Here is a 25,819-nt window from a genome sequence, read left to right as displayed (position 1 = left end):
AAGAGGTTAACAGCTACCTTTTCCTTGCTCTTACTTCCAGGATGGCTAGTATAATGTGTGCTAGATCTCCAGGAATGCTTCATTTAGGAACCTGTAAGCAGGACCTGGAACGAAACTTGCTGCCATCATCAAGCACGGAGCACTTGGTTCGCTAGAAATCTACCAGAGTCCTAGGGTTTTAGGACAAGAAGCTCGCAAGGTCAAAGGGCTCTGGCCCCTGCCATTTTCCTACTTCACCAATAAGAAAACAGAGGCTCAGATCCAGTCTTATTTACTTGGCAAAACCCGAGGTTGATGCCTTTGCTGAGAACACACAACGAGATGCGAGAGAGTGTGGGAGAACGGGGGTGATGGTTGCCTCTCCTTCGGTCTTTCCCTCAAGGTGATTACAGGCTCATCTTGTTGTATTCCAACACCTTCTTCTGCTTCTGGACAAGTTCAGATCCGCACATTCCAAACCTTTACTTCTTCTCTACACATGATTAGGCCACATATTTATAAATTGAAAGGAGACGGTGGGGGCTGGAGGGAGCAGGAGGGGAGGGAAGGCCGCTAGAAAAAAAGCCAGAGGTCTTACTAAAACTCTACCACCCTGGACGCAGCTAATCTCACCTGATCATGGATATTGAACAGCTGGCTCTGAATCTGGTTTATGGCCCAGGCTGGTCAGCATTGAGGAACCCATAAGTCAGGCTAAAAGAACCCTCCCTCTGCAATACTCTCTTTAGGAAATAGAGATGGGATAAAGTAATTAGGAATCAAAGCACTACCCCCACTGACATAGAGAACCAAACTCTGTACCTCTGCTGGCCATGCACAGTCTACTTTTGTTTTAAACCATCATCAGGTGGAACAATGTAGCTGCCCCAATCCACCACCGTGGCACTGGTAACTTGCCGGCATGAGAATCTCCTAGAGTGGAGGAGGGCTGGGGAAGCAAAGTGGAGAACCGCGTGCCTCCTCCCTGACACCACAGTGCCTATGGGCCCCTTAATCTGCTTTTAACCTCAGGACTTCCCACTCCAGCCAAACGCTTCACACAAAGTGGGTGGGTCCGTAACCATGGCCACCTTTCCACATGATGATTGCCATTACCTGGGCGGTTGCATCTGTTTCTTTCCCACTCTGAGGGCAATGGAGAAATGGAAGGGACTGAGCTCAGCAGAGAATGATCAGAGCCTACGGAGGTAAGCCAGGTGCCTAGAGGTGTGTAGACTCAGGCCTCTGTGAGGTTCTTCTGGCCTGAGAATTCAGATACCATGAGTTAGAGCCCATGTTTTTCCTCCCCAAATCCAAGTCTGTAGGGTTTAGTTTTTATTTGTCCCCCGCCCCCCACCTCCCAGGGAGAGAAAGAGCATGCATGAATGGTAGAAGGAGAGAGAGAATCTCAAGCAGGCTCTACTCCCAGCGCAGAGCCTGACAAAGGGCTTGATCCTATGACACTGAGATCGTGACCTGAGCTGAAGTTGAGTCTGGATGCTTAATTGACTCAAGCCACCCAGAGGCCCCTGGAGGGTTTATTACTAATCAAAACTTTCACTTTTCTTTCTCATTGCAGACATGAAGACAAAAAACATGAGAAGGAAAGTAAAGAGAAGAAAAAAACACCCATATAATTTCCCTCATCCAGAGAGAGCAACTTACAGTGATTTGGTGTATGCAATCTTTGCTATACAAACTTGTGTGCCTCCTTTAAGAAAATAAAAATGGAATACGGTACATCCCACTTTTATAGTGTGCTTCCTCACTTAATACGATCTAAGTCAATAAATGTACATTTAAAATATCATTTTCAATGACTGCATGATCCTCGATCATATGGTTTTGCTCCATGTTACTGATCCAGGCCCCTACTGTTAGACATAAAACTTGTGTCTAACTGAAAACAATTTTTTTTGTTAACGTTTATTTATTTTTGAGAGAAAGAGAGAGCGCAAGTGGGACAGGGCAGAGAGAGGGAGACACAGAATCCAAAACAGCCTCCAGGTTTTGGGCTGTCGGCACAGAGCCTGATGCAGGGCTCGAACCCACAAACCGCGAGATCATGATCTGCGCCGAAGTCGGACGCTTAACCGACTGAGCCATCCGGGCGCCCCATCTCTAATTTTTTAGATTAAAAATTTACTTTTAATTCCAGTTTAGTTATCATACAGTGTTATATTAGTTTCAGGTATACAGTGCCATTGTTACGTTTTATCGTATGATCTTATTCTTTAGGATGGATCCCCAAAAGTGGAATTTGAGTCAAAAATGCATATATCCTAAGGCTTTTGGATGCATGTTGAAAAACTGCTACCAACTAACATTTCTATAAGCAGCGTGTGTCTGTTTATCAGACCCTCACCAACACTGAACCTCACTGGTATCTCCTTCTGGTTTTGACCATACCCACTTGTGTGCACTTACAAATACAAAACATATTTATACTTATTATGATTAATATTAATTTGCATGTTTAAAGGCCCAACACTGTGTTGGATCTAAGGATCCAAAAGGGGACACATACAGTCGTCTTGGCTTCAGAGTTTCTCAGAAAAAGACACTCTGTAAATGTGAAGAATCTAAAATTATCTAGAGTGGGATTATGAGCTTTAAGAAGTTTGTATATGGGAGGGGGAGACGGAATGCAGTGTATGTAATAAGACATATCCAGACTCCTAGCTTTGACATGACTGGTGCAATGATACATCCATCAGGGATGTTCCTTTATTGAGTTCCTACTAAATGCAGAGCACTGTGCTGAGGAATTAGGTAATCTCATAATATCTTTACAACATCCTTCTGTAAGGGGTGTTATTGTGTTCTTCCGAAATTGAAGAAACTAAGACACAGATGTAACTGACTTTCCCAGGATCACATACATCTGGTAAGCATAGGAGTAAAAGAGGTTCATGGAATTCTAACTATGGTCAGAGCACGGGAGTCCACACTTGATTTTTTTGGCCAATTGACACAGAGCTGTCCTAGCAAAGGAGAGAGAGAATCTGTAACTGGGTGAAGAACTAGTTATGATGAGTTTGGTTTGGAGAAAAGCAACCCCTCTAATGCACAGGTTTGAAAATGGACCTCTGAGGTAGGCTAGACCTAAGGCTCAGTAGTCCCATCCTGGGGGCTTGATACTGAAGGCAGGTAAATAGATAATGAATTGGCTATCCTTTCCTTCCTCTCACCTCAGACTGTCTCAAAGTCTCTCAAACCTTAGCGTTCCTGGGGATATGTGAGGGTCTGTTAAATGCAGATTCCAAGGATAAACCCAAGACATTCTGGTTCAGAGGGTCTGCACTGGGAGCCTGGAATCTATACATCTGACCATCAGGAGAGACTGAGGTAGGTGGTCCTTAGATCAAGCTTTAAGAATCAAAACAAGGGGCGCCTGGGTGGCTCAGTCGGTTAAGCGTCCGACTTCGGCTCAGGTCATGATCTCGCGGTCTGTGGGTTCGAGCCCCGCGTCAGGCTCTGTGCTGACAGCTCAGAGCCTGGAGCCTGCTTCAGATTCTATGTCTCCCTCTTCCTCTGACCCTCCCCTGTTCATGCTCTCTCTCTCTGTCTCAAAAATAAATAAATGTTAAAAAAAAAAATTAAAAAAAAAAAAAGAATCACAACAAGCCTACAGTGCCGAAATACATAATCCCGAGGTGAGTTGGAGATGCCAGCCCCTTCTCTGCCAGTGGGATCTAGAAGAAGGCTGATGGTAGATGGGGACTGAACCATTTATACTTATGAGCATTTGCCCAGCTGGTGGCTGGGTCATCTTACCTGGGGATAGCGATGGCTCCCCAAGGGGCCTGCCATCCCTGCAATGTAAAGCAAAATTTCTCTGTAAAATATTATACATGTAATATATCACATAAAATTCATCAACAAAGACCTGTCCTCAGCTCTTCCCTGAGCTGCACAGCGGGAGAGTTCGTGTTCATCCATCAGTAACATCTCCCTGGTGCCCTAGGCCTGGGTGAGGGATACAGACTATACTAGCTGTTGGTAATCCCACTCACAGCCATCACTTCACTTAATCTAGAAGAATTGCCTGGAAGATAGGTTCAGCAGGTGATAATAATCATTGTGATAATGATATCAACATCATCAATCACCACCATCATCTAACATTGACGAAACGGCTCTTTGCCCAGATATTATGTCGGGCACTCGATCACTTTTAATCCTTACCATGTCAGTTTGGTGAGGATCCCTTTGCAATCTTACCCCCATTTCATGGATCAGGAAATGAAGGCATAGAGATGGGAAGTAACATGTCCTAGGTCACACAATATATGGCGAAATCAGAATTCCAGCCCAGGGCATCTGTCCACACTTGAGTGGTTCTGGTGATTTTTATTTTACTAGCAAAAGGCTAGTGGAGATGGAGTGGGAGTTATGTGACCTTCCCAGGACCATGAATTTTGTCAGAGGTGTCACTGGACCCATTTTGATGACTCCTTGCCCCAGTTTCTTTTTTCAACACTGCTGCTTCTAGAGGTGTTAGGACAGACTCTGAAAAGGGAAGGTTTTGGTTAATTAATGTCACTGACTGGAAAGCAAGCTGCGGTCCTCAGGGAACTCTGCACAATCATTTAAACTCCTGCCTTGAGTGGTCAGGAGGCTCCTGCTGTGATACAGGTGTTAGCTGTCATCCATGGCTCCCAGGGTAGGTGCGGAGACCTCAGATCTGAGCTCCGTTGGGGGATTGAATGTCATGTTGCCCACCCAACACTAGTTCTGACACTCTTGGTCAGCATGCTGGTGACTTGGCTTGAGGCTGCTAAACTCACCATGGGCTTCCAGGCCCCCTGGAACATCTCTCACCCATTCAGCGTGCAAAAGCTGGGTGTGGGCCTCCAGATTGCCATGGACAAGATCAACTCAGAGACAGTGGACCTTGGAAACTTCAGCTGGGAGTTCACTTATACCAACTCAACCTGTAGCACCAATAGAGTCTCTTGTTGTTTTCACCAACCAGGGCCAGAGAGAACGGATTCCTGCCCTGTTCGGACCAGCATGCTCAGAAGCAGCAGAGATAGAGTATAGCCTTTCGAACTTTGGCTGAGTGTCCGTTGGAAGGGATGGTTTTTAAAATGATGGCACAGGGGCACCTGGGTGGCTCAGTTGGTTAAGCAGCCGACTTTGGCTCAGGTCACAATCTCACAGTTCGTGAGTTCGAGTCCTGCGTCGGGCCCTGTGCTGATGGTTCAGAGCCCGGAGCCTGCTTCAGATTCTGTGTCTTCCCCTCTCTCTGCCCCCTCTCCAGCTCACACTCTGTCTCTTTTCTCTCAAAAAGAAAGAAACGTTAAAAAAATTAAAATGATAGTACAGACTGGAATAATCTCTTGGCAAGGGTGACATTATACATACTAACTATGTAGGTCTTGAGTACCATTTCTTTGAGATGTAATGAGACCATCTAATCATAACAGTTAACATTCTCTTTAAGGAAAGCCTTTCAAATCACTAATTATTAGTTCACTCCCTAACTTGTTGATTGTGTAGACTTGGTGCTATTGTACGAAGACCCTTCTTATTCACTCTAATGCTGTCAGCCACATGGCTCACAAAGAGTAAGTGGAAAGTAAATGCTTCGTTTCAAACAGAAAAATATCATTTGCTTGTGTAGATTTCCCTTTGGTGTGTGTAATAAATTATTCAGCGATCGTAAAAGTAAACGGCAAAGAGTGAAGTATGACAGATTGCAGTAAGCCAGAGCAAGCAAAGTAGACAAACACATGACTTGTAGCTGTTTAGCTGATGAGATTAGCTTTGTGGAAGTCCTTGGCATCCCGTCTCTGACAGGTGTTAATGCAAAGCTGACTAGGAAGGAACATCACAGTCCTCACTCTCAAACATACCGGGGAGCTATCAGTACTGGGTGCTAACAAATGAAGTTCACATTTGAACTTGGATCTTGATCTCTTCCGGAATTTTTCCTTTGACATATTTCTAGCTTTCCAGAGCCATCCAATTTCCAAAGGCAAATTCAAAGGCCATGGAGTGTGTCTTCATTCCTGCACCCTGACCCTTCATATCCCCAATTCCCAAATCAGAAGTAATTTCTTACTTAACTCCTATAAATCTATAGCCGATAAGTATTGAATGGTATACTTAATTCTAAACTGTTTTTATATGCCTTAGCTCCTGAAAGAGTTGATCACAAGCTCCTTTAAGAGCAAGATCTCCACAGTTCCTTGTAAATAGTAGGACCCTAATGAAAAGTATTGAGAAGTAAATAAGGAACAAATCGATCAATAAATGCTCGCTATCGTTATTCTTGTCCTTTGAGGTTTTGCATCCTGAAGATGGATCCAAGACATTATCATCAATATTCCAAAAGAGAGGATTCAGTCTGACCCATAGACTCACTGAATCCAAAGTTTACGCAGACACCTTCCAATGGGGTTTGAGTGTAGCCTAAACCGAGTTATGGAAAGGCATCCTTTTGGTTTCTTTCAAGGTTACTGGCTTGTTGGCCTCAGAGTGGAACATCCCTGTGTTGGACTTTGTTGGACAAACTGCAAAACTGGAGGACAACTTATACGACACGTATGTGAAACTTGTGCCGCCCGGGCACAAAATTGGTGATGTGCTCTAGAAAAGTCTCCGGTACTTGGGCTGGAAACACATTGGGATGTTTGGAGGTCACTCTGGGACTTCCTCCTGGGACAGAGTGGATGAATTATGGAAGGTTGTAGAGAACGGACTCAAATCCCATTTCACCATCGCTGCCAGTGTGAAATACATCAACAGCGATCCAGCCTTCCTTCGAGAGAAACTTAGAAGCGTGTCATTGATTGTCAGAAGTAAGTAGGAAAGAGTCTTCCATTGCTTGTGTTTGTAGAGACAAATAGGAAAGCAGATGGTTTGGAAAAAACTAAGAACTCTTCATTTTTCTATGGATGTAAAAAGCAGAAGGAAATGGTGCAAAACTAATGATACATAAAAGCACCACCAAGAACAAAGTTATTTTTTCTTTAATTTTTTTTTTCAACGTTTATTTATTTTTGGGACAGAGAGAGACAGAGCATGAACGGGGGAGGGGCAGAGAGAGAGGGAGACACAGAATCGGAAACAGGCTCCAGGCTCTGAGCCATCAGCCCAGAGCCCGACGCGGGGCTCGAACTCACAGACCGCGAGATCGTGACCTGGCTGAAGTCGGCCGCTTAACCGACTGCGCCACCCAGGCGCCCCATAAAGTTATTTTTTCTTTAATGTAAAGTGAAATCCCTGATGCTATAGTGTTATGATGCACAGAGCCAGTTCTGGAAGCATCTTCCAGATGGGCTGGGTCTTTGCATTTGGGTTATCGTTTAGAGATGGGCTGTGGAGATAGAAAGCTCTAGGTTTGAAACCAGCCTCTGACACTTTCTAGCTGTGTGCTCTTGAGCGAGTACATTAACCTCTCTGTGCCTCTGGTAAGACGGAGACAATTATCTTAGCTACCTCACAGAATGGTGAGGATTAAATGAAGTCATGCCTGTGAAGTGCTGAACACAATAACTGGTCAGCGTGTGATAGCAATTATTTTTGTCATGGTACTTATGAGGCTCTGCTTTCTAGCATGAATTAGTAACTGACTCCTTTCTGTTCTTCCAATAAACTAAGCCCTTATGGCCTTTACGGTCTTGGGACTTGGGGACGTGCTGATCCCTTGGCCTGGAGTGCTACCTGCAATCCCACCCCACCCCACCCGGCCCTCTTTCTGTGGATACATAGCTTCCTCTTCTCCTTCCAGACTCAGCCCAGAGCCCACTTGCTCCAAGGAGCCTTTTCAGACTACCTGACCTGGAGCAGTCCCCCCTCCCACCACCACCTCACCCACATCAGTATGAGAGCATCCTTCCTCCCTCACGAATTAGAATCTTAAATGCTCTCCGTAATCTCTTCACTTGCATGCCTTGTGGCTGTCAGCTCCCTGAAGGCAGGGGCCTTCTCTCTTGCTCACTGCTGTATCCTGTCTGTAGTACAGTGCCTGACACACAACTGGGACTCAAATAAGCAGATTATCATTTGCCTCCTTTGAAAAAATAAGTCACTACTTCATTTGGGTGTTAAAATGCATGCTGATGTGTTTGGACGGAATAAAAGCACCGTGACCTCTGCTTCCTGTCTCCCCCCCCCCCGCCCCCCGCCCATCCAAAGTCAGAAGGTCTGAACGCTCCTGGTTCTGGGTCTTCTGTGAACTCCTCCTAATTGCTGTGTGGCTGATGAGTCACAAGCCAGATCTGTTGCTGAGTGAATTATGTGAAGAAACGAGAGCCCAGGAAGTGGTCACAACTTTCTTTTGGCTTGTACTTTGGGAGAGAGCGCAGTGAGGACTTTTGTGACACCAGCTTATGTACTGCTCGTGTGGTTCCAGAAGTGTACATGCTGGGAATAGTCTGGGCTTTCCTATTTCCTAAAGCATGCTCAAGGAAAGAAAAAGTCCACGTCTCATTGGCTCATTTGGAGTGGTTTCAAGCTGGACTTTACAAAGTGTGTGCGTGTGTGTGTGTGTGCGTGTGCGTGTGCGTGTGTAGTGTGGGCACATGTGCATGTGAACATGTACAACTGGCCGACTTTGTTTTCTCTTCTTAGTTATCATCTTAATCGGCAGCTCAGAGGATGCAAAAATTATGCTGCTGGCTGCAGAGAACCTGGGGCTCAACACAGGAGAATTTGTCTTCATTGTTTTGCAGCAGTTGGAGGTGGTGCTCATGAGCCCTCTGTGGTTCCCACAGTAAGAAGTAGCAAGCAAGGAGCACTTGCTATGCACCAGATGCATCAGCTCACTGAGTACTCACTACTATCCCATGAGGCGGGCGCCCTCGTGTTCTCATTGTAGGATCAGGACCCTGAAACTGAGCTGAAAGAATTTACCCAGAGTTCTTCCGCACAGTAGGTGAGAGGTCTCTGGTGGAGCCCTAGGAAAAGCTTCAAAAGGCCAACATACTGGTCCCATTAGACAATTCTTAGGTGGTTTGGTTCATTCGGTAATGGTCGGGATGGCTAAAACGTACCATGTACCTCCTCTAAGGAGGAGGAAGTACATATTACTTGCCTCATTGCTCTCAACACTCCCAAGGGTCCCGTGAGACAGCTATTCCATGCATAATTTACATGCATCATGGCTCTCTTTTTTCCAACAGTCTCGTAAGGTGGATGTCACTAGCATTCCAGACAAAAAAAAACAGAGGCTGAGCTAACTAAGATACTCTACCCAAGAGCTCAGAGCTCTTGAGGGGAATAGCTGGTCTTCCAAATTGGGTCTTGTGGACACTGGGACTGAGCTCTTTGCCCCGATAGCTCTGCCTTATGGAGTGTTTACTGAATGCCAGGCCCCACCGCGAGTACTTGACATACTAATAAAACCCATTTCAGCTCACACCACCCCATGGAGGGCTACTTTTTATGGGTCCTCTGTGGACTCATGGATGAGGACTCATAGAACTTGTAGATGAGGAAACTGAGATCCTGAAAGCTGAAATAACTTACCAGAGGCCACGTGACTGGTAGGAGAGAGAGCTAGTATTTAAATTTTTTTTTAACGTTTATTTATGTTTGAGACAGAGAGAGACAGAGCATGAACAGGGGAGGGGCAGAGAGAGAGGGAGACACAGAATCGGAAACAGGCTCCAGGCTCTGAGCTGTCAGCACAGAGCCTGACGCGGGGCTTGAACTCACGGACTGTGAGATCATGACCTGAGCCGAAGTCGGACGCTTAACCAACTGAGCCACCCAGGCGCCCCAAGAGCTAGTATTTAAAGCCAGTGGGCTGTACAATTTAATCACCACACCACACTAACAGGCCACTTGCTCTTAGCTATGGACACACTGTATCATTTTTATAGCAGTTTTATCTTTCTAAAATGAGCTTGTTTTATACAATCATGAGCTGAAATAGGGCAAAAGGGAGTAAAGAAAAACGTATAATAATGTTCCAGATTTCTTTTATCTCTTTATCAAGAGTATTTTCGATTGCCTGAAGTGTCTCAGATCTCTCTGGGCAGCCAGTTGGAATTCTACACATATGCCAGACTTCCCAGAACATCCTCCCACCTTCCCTTGTCACTGCTGGCCACCCCTTTCTCTTCATTTCTGTCCCCTCTGCCTTCAGACAGATGAGGAGATGCTGGGCCAGGTCTCGGTATTGACAGAGAAGCCCTTCAACACCCTTGCTGCTTTTTCCCCAAACCTTGATGATCACATTCCAGCTGGCTCGTAGTGGCAGAAATCATATAGAAGTAAAAACACACCACACAACGTCCATGCAGTTGAATTCATGCTGCTCTAAAAAAAAAAGAATAGCATAAATCCATTCTAGAAAAAGATTCCCAGTGTAGGCTTAGTGGGGGACAAATCAAGGTGCAGAACAGCATTATAGTGTGATACTACTTAAGTAAAATACACACGCATGCGGAACTGACAGGAGGGAGCCATAGGGGAATCGGGGAAGATTTTGTGGTCTTTCATGTATATACAGGCAATGGGTGGGCATTCATTTCATAATAGTAATAATATAGATAATAATGATCATAACAAACCACCTAAACCATAAGAAGAAAATTGAGAATCAATAGTCCTGATGAATGGATAATGAAAAGGTGATATATATATATCACCTCTTCATATATATATATATATATATATATATATATATATGCACACAATGGAATGCTTCTCGGCGATGAAAAAGAATGAAATCTTGCCATTTGCAACAACGTGGATGGAGCTGGAGGGCATTACGCTAAGTGAAATAAGTCAGACAGAGAAAGATATCATATGTTTTCACTCATATGTGGAATGTGAGAAACTTAACAGAAGATGGGGGAAGGGAAGGAAAAAAAAGTTACAAACAGAGAGAGAAGCAAACCATAAGAGACTCTTAAATACAGAGAATAAACTGAGGGTTGATGGGGGTGGGGGGCCAGGGGTTGGGGAAAATGAGTGATGGGCATTCAGGAGGGCACTTGTTGGGATGAGCGCTGGGTGTTGTATGTAAGCAATGAATCATGGGAATTTACCCCCAAAGCCAAGAGCACACTATATACACTATATGTTAGCTAACTTGACAACAAATTATATACCTATCTGTATCTATATCTATCTATATCTACATCATCTATATCTATCAATTTAAAGAAGTAAAAATCATATTACAAAAAAACCCAGCAGTCCTAAATTTTTCAAGTTTTTTGCCACCCATTGCTAGAAGGTAAGGTTTCTGCATCTTAAGGTCTTGACACCCCAGGTAAGTTATTATTATTTATTTATTATTTTTTTGGCTTACTTCCCACTCTTTCAATGCTAGCTCGAAAATGGGTGGGCTCCCAGGCCCCCTGGAACATCTCCCATCCATTTAGTGTGCAAAGGCTGGGTGCAGGCCACATACAGTAATAACAGCCAGCATTGACTGAGGGCTTAACTTACACCAAGCTGGGCGCCAGGAGCTTCCGTGGACTATCTCATTTAATCCTCACGCAACCCACAAGGCAGTGCTATCGCTGTCTGTATTATATTAGATAGGTGAGTAAAACCAGGGCAGGAAGGCTGTATACCTGTCCAAGGTGGCAGTCATTAGCTGGTGGAGCCAGAAGTCATAGTAAGGCCTGCCTTTCTCCAGGCCTCAGGTTCTTATTGCCGTGTAACACTGAGATGTAATTAAGCAAAAGTTAAGAGCTTTGCACATAGTGTGTGCTCATTAAATGCTAGCTGTTTATGTTTTCTTTGGCTTATCCCTCGCCTAATAAATTAGAGCCTAAACTTTGTCCTGAAAGTTGTGTTTCCAAGGATCACGGTGAAGAGATTCAAATTTGACGTTGACTTTATGCGGTTCCGTTGAACAGGAGTATTTCGTACAGAATGACTATGTTTATTTCATTGGGTTTCAGGACAGTTTTGGGAAGCAGGTATTGACAAATCAGAAGGCGATGCACTCCTCCACGGTCTATGAGTCAGTGTTTCTCACAGCCTTTGGCTCCTATGGAGAAGGCCCTGGAGGTGAAGACTTCCAAAAACAAGTCTACCAAAGGCTGAGAGGACCACCCTTCCACAGCTCCATATTCACAGACGAGCAGGTCTGATGTGGGGCCTTCCTGCACAGGCCCCTGCCCCCTTCTTGAAGGATGTTTGTGTTTGGCTCTGAGAGTCTCCCTCCTATTTCCCCTCTGCTTGCCTCACTCCCCTAACACACACACACACAGACACACGCACGCAAATGCATCTGTGCACACACACAGCCACACACCTTCTCATCTTCAACAGTCCAAAATATACAGTAGCCTGATGCTGCCTTGTGAAATCTGCACCCCAGGACCATAAAGGAGGACAGAGGTCACGAGATGAGAGGTCAGTGGCCTTTGGAATCAGAGACCTAGGCTCCTATCCCAATTCTGTTATTTACTGACTGTGGGCCTTGAGGTGAATTGCTTAATCTTCTACACATCTGTGTCTCCCCCCGAAAAATGGGACTCATAATGACATCTGCCTCTGGGGTGTGGTTTTGAGTATCTAATAATACAGAACATGGAGTTAGCAGAACTGATACCAGTGGGACCTCAAACCTCAACAATTTCCTTTCCCGGCAGGATGCCAGGAGCAGGAACCAGAATGGAGGGATCAGAGATGTGGAGCTAGGACAGGTCAAGGCAAGTAGGTGGTCTGGAACAGGGAGAAGAAGGTCGGGAGAGAGATTAGCAGCCAGTGGTAGTCTCTGTATGTGTGGGATGATGGGGGAAAGTGTCTCATTCCCACAGAGAATTCTTTATAGAGACACCATTGGCCAGGGCTGGAACCACTTCCAGGGTGGGGCTGAGCTGACCTTGAAGGTGGTGATGGGTCACTGATGACAGGCATTCCATTAGGAACAAGGTGGCCCGTTGTGGATCCTCACACAAAAGAAAAGATGATCAACTCACAAATATTGGGGGAGTCGTCTACTAAGTGTCAGCTCTGTACCCGGTTCTCCAGGGAGAACCTGCCTGGCCTCTAGTCAGCACTTAAATTTTTGTTGACCAAATGGATAGAAGAGAACATGTATTGAAGACCTACTATGTTCCAGGTAGTGAGAATGGGAGTATACCTATTCTACCTCATTTAACTATCCTTATCATTACCGTGACAGCGGCCTTCTCGTTTTGTAAATCGGTGAGGTGAGATTCAGAGAGATTCAGAGAGGTTATGGAACTTACCCCAAGACTCAACAGCCAGTAAAGCAGCAGGGCCAGCCTGGCTCTGAAATCTGCCCTCTTTCCATTAAACCATACTCCCTCCCACCCGTGGCCTAAAGACCCGTGCCTGACCTGCAGGATCACGTGATCTCCCCGGGCCCAGGAGGCCCCAAGAGGCCAAGTGTGGTCCGTGCTATGGGATTTGATGGCACAGGCCCAGGCACGTGGAGGGCCCTCCTCTCCCTGGGGGACAGCGGGGACCACGGGTGTGTTCCAAGGTGAAGAGGACAGAGAGAGAGAGAGAGAGTCCTCCCTGCGTTTGCCTCCCTCCCTGAAGGTGAGCCCTTACACTGCCCACCTTCGCGACGCGGTGCTGCTCTATGCCCAGACGGTGAGGGAGCTGGTGGCGGCCGGGCGAGATTTCCGAGACGGGCGGCAGCTGGTGGGCACCCTGAGAGACTCCCGTCGTGCTGCACTGCGGGGTGAGTGGCTTGCCCGCTGCTGGGTTTCCTCGACTGGGGCCTGCTGCTGCTCCCATGGGCAGGGCCCGGAGAAGCCGGGCTGTGGCTGGAGGCTTGCCTCACCGAGTCACAGGGTCCCTCTTTCTTAGGGAGATTCTTCTTCAAGGGCTGGTTGAGGTTCAACCTCCCGGCTTCCACGGGCCACTCTTCCAGGTCTATCCAGAAGGCTGCCCGGACCAGGGGAGGGGGCCTCGGGGGCACATCATCCCCCCCCCCCACCGTCCCCAGCTGCCACCACCGCGCAAAGTCTCTCCCGCCAGCTCCTTTTGAGCTGAATCTGTCTAGAATGAAACTCAAAGTCTGTGAGGACTGCCTCATGGGCTTGCTTCCACAATGCTTCCCATCCTGTGCCCTCTCTGACCGGCGTGCTGGGCCTGATTCCCGAGAATGACCTCTAATGATGGGACTGCCCGGTCTGGCTCTGCTCGCAGGGGTGAGGATAGGCTGGGAAGCAAATCACCCTGGGTGCTCAACAATGGCTACCTCCTTTCAGTGCACTCCAGTTTCTCATTCTAAGACAGGGATAATACCCCCTGATCGGACTGGCCCTGGACAGAATCAGGATATTTGTCTCTGCTTCTCGTATTCGTTTCTGCCACACGGTGGCGGGACCACAGCCACAGAACTAGTGAGTGCCAGGGGCCTTCACACCAATCGAAAAGAGGCTCTTGGGGGCGCCTGGGTGGCGCAGTCGGTTAAGCGTCCGACTTCAGCCAGGTCACGATCTCGCGGTCCGTGAGTTCGAGCCCCGAGTCGGGCTCTGGGCTGATGGCTCAGAGCCTGGAGCCTGTTTCTGATTCTGTGTCTCCCTCTCTCTCTGCCCCTCCCCCGTTCATGCTCCGTCTCTCTCTGTCCCAAAAAAATAAATAAACGTTGAAAAAAAAAAATTTTTTTTTTAAAAATAAAAAAAAGAAAAAAAAAAAGAAAAGAGGCTCTTGGCCAAGGAGGTCAAATTAGGAGATGAACCCCCGTCGCCTTGTTGAGTCATAAACAAAGTACATACTGAAGGCAGCAATTCGGGTTGTTGCATTTGTGCCAACTCTCTTTGCAAACCTCAGCAGGGAGCTGGGCTCGGCCCTCACACTCAGGATGCCAGCACGCGTTCGCACGGCCCGGCAGCGCGGGGTCCTGGGGAGAACACGGCACTTGGAGCCTAACAGGCCTGCCTCTTCCTGGCCCTGGAAACTCAGGAGAGTCTGCCTCCAGCCTCTGCTTGTTAAGGAGTGGTGCCTCCCCGGAAGGGTCCGCTGGGGCTAGTCATGGGAAATCACCATGACCTGCGGTGCTGGGCACACAGCAGATGCTCAATAAATGGTCATTTTGTGTCCTCTCCCCGGTGGGAACGAAGCTGCGATAAGTCCTATGTCAGACCATACGTCCTAGTCGCTGGTATGGAAGAGCCGTATTTTGCTGCCCTGGGATCTCTAACATGTCCTTTGTGCGTCGGGTTGAGCATATCCTGCGCCAGGACGGGGCATCATGTTGACACCAAGCACAAACCAAAACTAAGAGGGAAGAGGCTCGCTAAGAGCAAACTTTGCAAACTCATGCCCCGGGGGCCTGGCAGGCCATCTGCCCCCTTTTGTCACATCTGATTGTGGGTTGTTTGGTTTTTTTAATGCTGGATGGGCTCCCCAACATAGGCCTAACAACACACATCTGCCTGCCCAAAGTGCCCTGCCCCACCAGGGGACCACTCTGAACCACCTTTCCTTTTTCACGCTCCTCCTTGACCCTGTCTCAGATTTCCTGAAAGGACAAGAACCTCACTGCTGGCTTTTGGTGGCTGCTGGGCGGGGCTTCTGCTCATCTGAGCTGACAGACTGGCATTTCCAGCCACATGCTCCCCCCTCTGTCCCCCTCATCGTAAGCATCTTCTCTCTTCCCAGGAATCACTGGCCCCATGTTTGTGGACTCCCAGGGAGAAAGGCACGTGGATTACTCAATCTATGCTCTACAGAAATCTAGAAACGGGTCCCGCTTTCTTCCTTTTCTTCAATATGACAGTGATCAGAAAGTAATCAGGTACCGGGGTGGATCTTTATGTTTAGATGGTGCTACAGGAAGGGACCTGGGAGGGGGCGGGGGCTGGGGGTCCTGCCGGGAGGCCGGTTTGGGATCCAGCTCCTAGAATGCACCACACAGGTTGTCTGTTGCTCCTGAACTCAGGTGAAGGTCTACTCTGGGCCTTTAAAATAATCTTGCCCTCGCTTGTGGGTGTGGCTCAGCCACTTCAGATCCTAGTTTAGAACACAGCACCCCCCCAAGTGCACCTCCACGGGGACCTAGGCCTCCTCTTGCAGCCAGGCAGGTCCCACAGCCCACGATCTCAGGGACAGGCCCTGCCCTAGGGGTGGGGGAACACAGCACCCCCTGCAGGGTCGAGTCCCCAGCCAGCCAAACCCACTCAACCCAGGCGGCCTGATTCCCAAACAGACAGCTTTGTGGACACCAGGACCTGCGTGCCATCCCGGCTTCCTGTACCCAGGAATCCCTGGGGAAAAAAATCTGTTTTTGTTCTCTCGGCTATAAATCAACGAGAAAGCTAAAAGGAAACCTAAAGCTTAATTGAATTGCTACTTGTCCCCACCATCACCACCCCCAATCCAGATTTGATTTGACACTTTTCTCCCTCCCTACCCTTATGGAATTTTAATGTGCCAAAGCAAACTGGCCCAGGAAATGAAATAATCATAATCCTCAGTAACAAACAGATCCTCGGTATTGTAGGAACAGGCATTCTCCACGAAGGCGGTGGTGTTTTGGTGTGTGCAATGTCAAGGTGCTGTGTAACAAGATTTGTCTACATCACACACGGGAGAAAATCCCAGCAACACCGGAGCATTGGCACATCACTTTTAAATCAAAAGTGACAGGGTTCCAATCAAAAGATTAAGTCAGCTCTTCTCCGCAACAGAATGATAGTGCCCTTCCATGAATTAGATGATCTGCAGGTGAGTTTGAAGAGTCTAGGTGAGGTGTGAAAACTGGATGGGTCACCAAATGTTTGAATTAAGAGACCAAGGCCTGCTTCTTGCAAATGACGCGCATGTTTCAGTTGCTTCTGCTCTGCCTAAGGTAGTGACAAAGTAGAATAAATATGCAGTGGGCACTGACTTATAATTGTCTTTTTTTTTTTTTTTTTTTTTTTTTTAAGACCCGTGAGGAATCTCTCCACTCTTTCTTGGCCCCAGGGCTCACTTCCTGAAGACAGACCCAGCTGTGGATTTGACAATGAGCTCGGTGGAAAGGCGCCTGCTTCTACAGGTCAGTGCGGGCGCTCAGAGAAGGCGGTAGGTAGGGATTCTCCCCAGGAGGGTATCTCAACAGCGGTGGCACTGTTGATGTTTGGGGCAGGCTACTCTTTGTGTGCGGACGTGTCCTGTGCACTGAATAACTGCATCCCAGGCCTCTACCCGCTACAGGCTAGCCACGCTCTCTAGTTGTAGCCACCCAAAAAATCTCCAACATCACCTGCCTCCCCTGTAGAGAACCTCAGCTCCAGGGAAACCTGGCCCCCGGGATGCGAGTCTCAGGGACTTCATTTCTAAGGAGTTAGAGTCTGAACAAGGGAGTATTGTCTGGTGCTCCTGGAATTAGATGGATCATAACAGAGAACAACTCTAAGAACTCATAGCGTTCAGTAACAGTAGTGGTGGTACTAGAAGTTACCCCATTATCTACAATGGAAGTTTCTATCCACAGGGGGAGGTGGGTGCAGCTGCCATGGAACCAGAGGGGAGGTCAGAAAAGAATTCTTGGGAGAGACAAGTCTGAGTGGACCCAGGACATCCTCGCTTGGACCCATGCCTGGATAGCCTTTGAGGCATCTGTGTGGCATGACCAGGCTGGGGCCAGGACGTGCTCTCTTCTGTTCTTCAGCAGGCTGTAGTGATGACATGTCCCTGTCCTCCAGGCGTGACTGCTGTGATCCTCGCTATGACCCTCTTGATTACTGTCTTGGGAGCTGTCATCATAGGTCTTTGGTTAAGGATTCAGAAGGGAAAATTGCAAAGGCAAAAGGAAGACATTTGGTGGCAATCAATTATGATGACATCACCATTCTGCCCCCAGACAAGGTGAGGCCACAGCCGGCCCAGATAGCCACTTCCTGCTCACGGCTAGTGATTTGTGGAAGGGACCTCATCTGGGAGTTTCTGAAAGCCGAGGCTGACTCATTTATAAAGTGGCTACTTAACGGACCCTTTAGCCCCACATTCTGGCTCTGGGCCTCCCACTTCCTTGATGAATATCCCTGGGAATGTCATTTCTGGGCCTTAGCTTCTGAATCCTTATAAATGATCAGATGGTCTCGAAGATTCCCTTCAGCTCTATTACCCTGTGGGTGTAAGGACTCATATATCCTGCTCAAATATCAAAGCTGTCTCCCCGGCAGCATTTCGTTATTTTTAAAACCACATGAACTCCTTTAACCGGCTGATGACGAATATAGTAAGAATCATTTGCTCAATGACCTCTTCTGAGGGAGGCGAGCCCCACGGAGGTGTCTATAAGGTGAGACAGAAGCCCCATAAATGGAGTGAGTAAATGTCTCAGCCGCGTCTTCAGAAAGCAGGTGACATTTGGGAAGAGGGATTTGCTAGAGATGACCAGGAGAGAAGTAATGCAGGGTGAGCCAGGATTTATATATTTATAAATATATTAAATATTTATTTAATATACATTAAATAAATAAATGTATATTTATTACATTTAATAAACATAACATTGTTTGATAAGGGTGTAACATTTACGTAATCTCAAAAACTACTACCATGACTGTATCTTATGACTCAGTGTATTTTAGCTTGAAATTTTGAAGTGTCTTTTCTTTCTTTTTTCTTTTTTTTGTTATTGATATTAAACAGGGCAATCTTTGCAAGCATACATTGGTTATTTGGGAGGATTTATTGCCCTACCAGAAATGTTAGTAAGAAATGTTCTTTAGATTAGAAAGACGGATTCAAGTTTCTATAGGTTTTTTTAAACAATTTTTTAAGTTTATTTATTTATTTTGAGACAGAGAGAGAGAGAGAGAGAGAGAGAGATCACAGGGGAAGGACAGAGAGAGAGGGAGAGAGAGTGAATCCCAATCAGGCTCCACACTGTTAGCGCAGAGCCTGATGCAAGGCCCGAACCTACGAACAGGGAGACGATGACTGAGCTGAAATCAAGAGTTGGGACGCCCTGCCGACTGAGCCACCCGGGCACCCGAGTTCCTGCAGTTTAATAAGAGCTCTCTGTTCCTGGGAAGAGGGAGAGGGAGGGAGTAAATTTTGCTTTCACCTCAATTTATTAAAAACCTACAACTGAAATGAATTTAAAATTTTTTTTTTTCAACGTTTATTTATTTTTGGGACAGAGAGAGACAGAGCATGAACGGGGGAGGGGCAGAGAGAGAGGGAGACGCAGAATCGGAAACAGGCTCCAGGCCCTGAGCCATCAGCCCAGAGCGCGACGCGGGGCTCGAACTCACGGACCGCGAGATCGTGACCCGGCTGAAGTCGGACGCTTAACCGACTGCGCCACCCAGGCGCCCCTGAAATGAATTTTAAAGATCAGTAATTTTAGAATTTCAGAGAGTACTTGCTCAGGAGTACATGCTACTCAAGATATCAAGAGAATAACAAGAATCTACGTATTTGACCAGATTTATGAGTCTTAAATATCTCAAAGCAAAAGAAAAGTGTTCTAGAATGTTGGTGCTTGTTTAAAAAAGCACTAAAGTGAGACCAAAGTATATAGGTTTGTTCTCACGGACATTTAGATTAACTGTGAAGATAAGGAATGCATTATGGGTCAAAATCAAACATTTCTCTCATGTTATGTATGCGTTGTTCCTGTTATATTGGCTTTCTTTTCAAAATTGTAGTTTGTATTATTCATTTCTTTTTAGTGGTATTCTTGAATGTACTATTCATTCACTAAATGAGTTGTGACTTTCAAAAAATAAAGGTGACTTAGAGGAGCCAAAATCAAGGAAGCTCCAACACGTTAGGACCAGATCAGACTTCACTAGCAAGTCGTTTCCAAAGTCCCTGGGGGTTCTGGGGCTCACTGGTCTGGTCCTGGGGTGAATGACAGATTGGGGGTGGAGATGTGATGGAGAAGAATACTCAGCCTTCTTCCCTCTTCAACCAAATCAGCTCTGCTCTGTCCTGCCCGGTTTCTACATTAGGGTTCCAGGTAAGACTCTGCTTGAAAAACAGCATTCCTCTGTTTTAAATACATTCTCTAGGTGTTAGGGAGGCACTGGGGTTATTAAATAGAGAGGTAATGTGGTTAGGTGCTCATTTCAGAAGAGGATTCTGGCATCGGGAGACACATCGAATTAAGCGCCAGAGCCAGAACTTGAATATGGGCCGTCTGACCCCAGAGCCTTATCCATGACAACTGTCTGTGGTGGTATAGACACAAGAGTGACTCATGTAGTAGCCAAACACTCACACTTTGGGTCAGAGGGATCAGGACTCAAGGCCTGACTTTCCCCACTTATTAACTGCGTGACCTTGGTGCCCATTTTCCTGAACTATAAAAGGCACACTCTCTTCGGTACTTGGTCGTGCTACGGAGAGCAATCGGGTTGCGTTGTGTTTTACAGCCATCCCAGAGATGCACGCCCGTGTCGAGAGGAAGCAACAGTAACTCATCTAGTGTGATGACTTCTGGGGATGCCAGTTCCCTTGTCAAGAGCCAGCAGGTGGAAGAGGTCTTTTATGCCCCTGTAGGGCCTTACCAGGTACTATTGAGGGCAAAGTGACTGCATGCACGTTGTAGTGTGTGTCTCTGTCCACTGTCCTTTCTGCCAGGCAGGGCATTGTGAATAGGGGAACACTCCAAGTAAAAGCCAGGGTGTTCTTGTGGCTCCAGAGCGGTGCGTCTCAAACTTCAATGTGTACATGAAATACCGGGGCTCTTGTTACAAAGCCGATGCTGTTGAGTGGGTCTGGGGTGGGGCCTGAGATTCTGCATTTTCCCTAACAAGCTCCCAGGTGATTCCTACGCTGGCTTCTAGACTAGACTCAGCTCTGTCCAAGAGAACTTGCCATAAAGAGGAAAATATTCCAAATCTGCGTGGTCCAGTATGGTACCGTTCTAAGACTATTAAACGTGAGTGTGCTGGGGAACCGGTTTTGAGTTTTATATAATTTTAATTTGGGGGGAACCTCATGTGGCTAGTGGCTACCTTATTGGACAGTGTCTTCGTAGAACATGTATTACTTGGTACCACTTCAGCACTGACAAATTGGCTGCTGCAGTATAAGCATGGACAGCCACCAGAGCCTGCGACATAATTCCTGCCTGCCCTTTCTCACCCTCTCTTCCACTCCCCAGACCGTTATGGCTGCCTGTGCTTAGCACTCCTCTAGAAGTTCAAGTCCTCTGGGTGAAAAATATGTGATGAAAAAAAAATCTCATATATAGCGTTTGAAATATACAAAAAAAAAATATTATCTGGGAGGTCCCGGAGAGCAGGGGCCAAAAGCTCCAAGCAAGGAAAATTTTGTTCCTTGCTCTAAATTGGGTTTCATGAAGATTGGAACCAAAGCATTCCTCATGCAACGGAACTTATTTTTCTAAATGTTTACTTGGGTTTTCGACCTACAAAAAAAACTGTCTTGAATATCATCATCCATAAAACCCTGAGCACCTTTATTCATACAAAATTGTGTATAATGGTCCAGTAGCCATTTAGAGATGGCAACCAGGAAGCCACAGAATATCTCTATTGATTAATCTTCCTGAAATGTTTGCTCTCTTCTCCCTCAAATACCATCACTGGGGTCCCCAGCTCTTTATGGTAGTGTCCAAACTCTTTAACAAGGGTTCAAGGCTGTCTATTGCCTAGTCCCAGCCTACTTTCAGAAAAATTGTTGTTCGTGGCTGAAATCCTATACTATCCAGTCGGTCTTACTGCTTATGCCATGTGTGTTTTTCACCTTCGACGATGCCACGACTGCTGCCCCTACCCCACCCCCTCTGGAACCTTCTTGCCCTTCAGAGTTCAGCCTTAGCATTACCTCTTCCAAGAACCCTCTCCTCTATCCCGCGGGGTGCCTTCCTCCTTGGGAACCCCCATCATAGACCAGAGTCTTTTGCAATTAACCCCATACTAAAAGTGGGAGATCTTGGGCTGGCATTTAAATTGTGCTGAGGCTTGTGTATCCAGATTCTATCTTTTTTTCTATGCAGATTTCCCCAGGTTGTCAGATGATTTGTGGCAATTTATTGACTCTCTTAAAGCAGACTTAATAGGTAATGGCAATGAGATATGCCACTTCCTGAAAGCCTGATATGTGCCAAGCATTGAGTTAACAGTGTTACGTATTTTAACTGATTTAACCGTTGTAAGAACTCTATGAGATAAGTTTCCTTTTTAATCTCCATGGTACAGATGAGGAAATGGAAGCTTGGAGAAGTTAAATCCCTTGTTCAAAGTTAGTAAGCTGTAAGCAGTAAGAGGTAAGCAGAAGTAAGGTAAGAGTAGTAAGGTCGTAAGCAGTAGAAATGGCCTTGACCCAGGTATCTGACTCCAGGCTTACTCTTAAGACCTCAGCTCACCATCCCTTTGAATGAAAATGGGACATTACTGTGTAATAGAGTGTAATCTTGGAGTCAGATGTTCAAATTCTGGCTGTATCACCTACAAATGTGTGACCTTGGACAAGTTACTGAACCTTAGTGATCCCACCCGGAAACATGCCCGTCTTGCAGGGCTATGATACGTGGGAAATGAGATCTTATGTGTTAAGAAGCTAGCTGAGCACCTACACATAGCACAGTGCCACCCTGGCCTGATCTGGACTCTGATGTCCCTTTTGTAGGTGGATTTCTTGCTGGTTTTCCTGCTTCCCTTCCTAGTTTTTTCTGAGTAGAGCTTTTCTGGATCATCCTGGATTAAGAGCATTCCACTTTGTCTCTGGCTCCAGGGCAACCATGTGGCCATCTGCTACGTGGGTGACCAAGCAAAAGTCTCAGTCAGGAAGCCGTCTGTGCTGCAGGAAATCCGACTGGTGAGGCTCCTCCCCCCTCTCCCTGGGAGAAAGAAAGTGGCGCTGATCTCTGGCTCTCTGCTGCCAGCTCCCTGTTCCCATCTGGGAACACCCCAGTCCAAAGGATCAATGATGGGAAGCTTCTTCCCTTACCTTGGCCCACTACCCCCGTCCCCTGACAGCCCAGACGTTAGGCTTAAGACCCTTTAGGCACCTGAAATCTGGGACCCCTTCCAGCCTTGCCCTTTTCTCTTAAATTCCCCCTGGCCTTCATTCCACCTCTCCATCCTCTGTGTCTGTGAGGATTGTTCACCTCTCTTGAAACTTTTCCTTGGATGGAGTCAGATTCATGGGGTCTGACTTCTTGCTCGAAATCTATGACCTGTCATGGCCCAGACACCGTGGCATTGACAGCCATGAGCACCAGGAAGCAGGGCCAGGTCTGTTTGCTGTGATGTGGTTTTAGTTAATCCCCATGGCTAAGGTTAGACTTGGATCATTCCTCTGGTTTATTTGCTAGAGGCAGACTGCCTGGATTTACCTCCCAGCTCTGCCACTAATAAGTTGTACGATCTTCAACACATTATTTTACTGTTGAGCCTCAGTTTCCTCATCTGTAAATGGGAACAGTCAGAGTTCCTTTCTCACAGGGTCTTTGTGAGAATTAAGTGTATGTAAAGCACACAGCAGAGTTCCCAGCACAGAAGACGTACTACAATCATAAGCTATTATTATTATTTTCAGGTATATGAAGTAGGGCACGAAAACATTGTCCCCTTCTTTGGCACTTGCACAGAACCACCCAATGTCTGCATTGTCACCCAGTATTGCAAAAGAGGGAGTCTTACGGTAAGCGAACTAGTAAACCTTACTTCAGGTTAGATTAATAGCAGCTAATAAAGAACTCGTCAATGTTTTGCCCTTTATCCAAGAACAGTCCCTCTCTGGTTTAATTGCAAGACCTGCATTATCTTGTTGGGCCGCCTACAGGGGATACAATTAGCAGTGGAATTGCCAACAGTCAATTTTTCTTTGCTCTGGGTGGAGATTGCCTGAGCCTGTTTTCGTTGCCTAAGACACTATTGCTACTTCTGAATTGTGTTTCTGGACCCCCTCCTACCCATAGTATGTGACCATCAGCTTTATGTCTGGAAAAAGGAAGTATTTATAAGACTCCAGACTTAACAATGAGTCAGGTTATAATATCTCCTGGGAAATTTCGAGTATTGGCTGTAGAGTACTCTGCCTCAGGTGGCTATATTGGTTCTGGTCAAAATCATCCAGCATATTAGAATCAAAACCATTCAGCACACAAAACTCCCTGTGCTTCAGGTTCAGTCAATGGTGATAATCTGAGTAACTGTCTTTCAGGATGTTTTGAGAAACTCAGAGAATGAGATGGATTGGATATTCAAACTCTCGTTTGCATATGACATTGTCAAGGTGAGTATGGCATAAAACTTAAGGAACAAATACCATAGCGTTTTTGAGTTGTTCCGTGTTTTTGGTGAAGTTGAACTGTAATCTTTCCTGAAAACTCTGACCTTGCTCAGATCTCCTCAAAGTGATTGCACTTAAAACTCACCACTTCAGTCAGGTTTTCCATTCTTTTCACCCTCCTTGATTTCAAGTAGGCACACTAAAGTTGAAAGGGATGCGAGGTTTATCCAGTACCCAAAGAGCAGAGTATTTACATTTCAGGGTAGAACTTTTTACCCCGAAGAAAATCTAATGACTAGGCCATGAAGCAAGCTGGGGAGGAAGATTCCCAATACCCCTTCTTTCTGCCTAGTTTTTGATTCCTTTCCCCAGAAAGTGGGAATTGGTGCCACAATTACCTCAAAGCTCTTGACCTGAGAGGTGGGCTATGGATGCAGATCTGGAAGCTGTAAAAGCAGGCAGCAGAGTCTTTCCTTTGGGCAAAGAGGGCTGTGGTGTTTAAAAAAAAAAAAAAAGTAATAATAGTAGCAATCGCAGTACTTGTGGCCTTGTAGCTAAAGTATATTTAGTGATTATTTTTGCCCGCTTTCTACCACTTTGTGTGTTAACTTATTTAATTCTCACAACAAAATATGAGGCAGATCTATCATAGCTCCATTTCACAGATGGAAGGTGAGTATGGGGAGCAGCACGTCAGGGTGGGCCAGTTAAGTCTATCCTCCTCACCCTGGGCTAAAATCCAGCCTCATTTTGGAAACTTGCCCTGCCTGCTTTCACCATCAGAGGGGACTATGCCCACAACCTGGGAGTGGGTCTTGGTGAGGAAGTCCCTCAGTCTGACACATGGGCAGCAGGACGGGACTGGCCATCATCTGTCAATCAACAGTCCATTCATCAACCAACAGACTCCTTTAGGTTGAGACTTGGCTTGGGTGTTGTGAGGAACACAGGGTGAAATATAAGCTCTGCCCTCATGCAGTAGTGACTGGTGAGTGACTTTGGAAAGTCACTTCCCCTCTCTGGACCTCAGCTTCCATGTGCTTTCAATAGATGAGGTTGGCCTGACTAATATCAAAGAGGTTTTTTCTTTTTTCTCTAGGATTTGATTGCTCCTTATTTCGGAGAAGCTGAATCTTACTGGCCTTGTGAAACTTCGGTTTCCTGGGCTTTAGTGGAAACCGGAATATTGTAATTATCAAGAAAGGTAGACAAACTGAAATCGCCTATGACTGGGTCCTCCCGGACAACCTTGGGCCACCACTATCATTATTTTAGTAAAACTGTATGGAACATCTATTAAGGGTTGGCCTTACTCTGGGAACTGTCATAAGGAGACAAGGACTTGTTTTTATCGCTAGATGGAATAAAATCTAGGTACAGAAAAAAAAAGTTAGGAAATATACATATAAAATTAAATGGTGGGATAGTTATAAATAGGATCTGATGTGGCATCCTTTTCTACCCTGGACTCCTCTCTCCTTCCCTTCACCCACATTCTCTTCCCTTCCTACCAAGCCCAGAGAAGTATTCCAGACTCCAGGGATCTGTCTCCTGCCCCAGCCAAAACAGATGACATCATGTATATTTGTTATGAAGAGAAAACGAGTAAGTTAGCTGTCCCCAGGTAAGATACGAATAACTAATAGATTTAGCTTTTTCCATCAGCATTTGGTTTTTGAGAGGAGTTAACCCAAAAGTTTCTCTGGAGAAATGCTAGGGTAGGTGATAATGG

General features: G+C 46.3%; 1 protein-coding gene across 1 annotated transcript in view; it reads left to right on the top strand.

The window, feature by feature from the left end:
* LOC123577311 (guanylate cyclase 2G-like) overlaps positions 1-25,819 on the top strand; it is a 56,754-nt gene that overhangs the window by 7,445 nt on the left and 23,490 nt on the right. Inside the window, 14 exon segments of the mRNA XM_045439396.1 lie at positions 4,618-4,929; positions 4,931-5,012; positions 6,441-6,788; positions 8,563-8,672; positions 11,856-12,041; positions 13,471-13,615; positions 15,544-15,679; positions 16,812-16,933; positions 17,571-17,693; positions 17,696-17,733; positions 20,256-20,393; positions 22,585-22,668; positions 23,392-23,496; positions 24,019-24,090. Coding sequence (XP_045295352.1) covers positions 4,618-4,929; positions 4,931-5,012; positions 6,441-6,788; positions 8,563-8,672; positions 11,856-12,041; positions 13,471-13,615; positions 15,544-15,679; positions 16,812-16,933; positions 17,571-17,693; positions 17,696-17,733; positions 20,256-20,393; positions 22,585-22,668; positions 23,392-23,496; positions 24,019-24,090 — 2,001 coding nt within the window.

Source organism: Leopardus geoffroyi, chromosome D2 (genome assembly GCF_018350155.1).
Source record: "Leopardus geoffroyi isolate Oge1 chromosome D2, O.geoffroyi_Oge1_pat1.0, whole genome shotgun sequence".
Classification (NCBI taxonomy): domain Eukaryota; kingdom Metazoa; phylum Chordata; class Mammalia; order Carnivora; family Felidae; genus Leopardus; species Leopardus geoffroyi.
The sequence above is the reverse complement of the archived record's forward strand: the minus strand, read 5'-3'. Positions and strand labels throughout refer to the sequence as shown.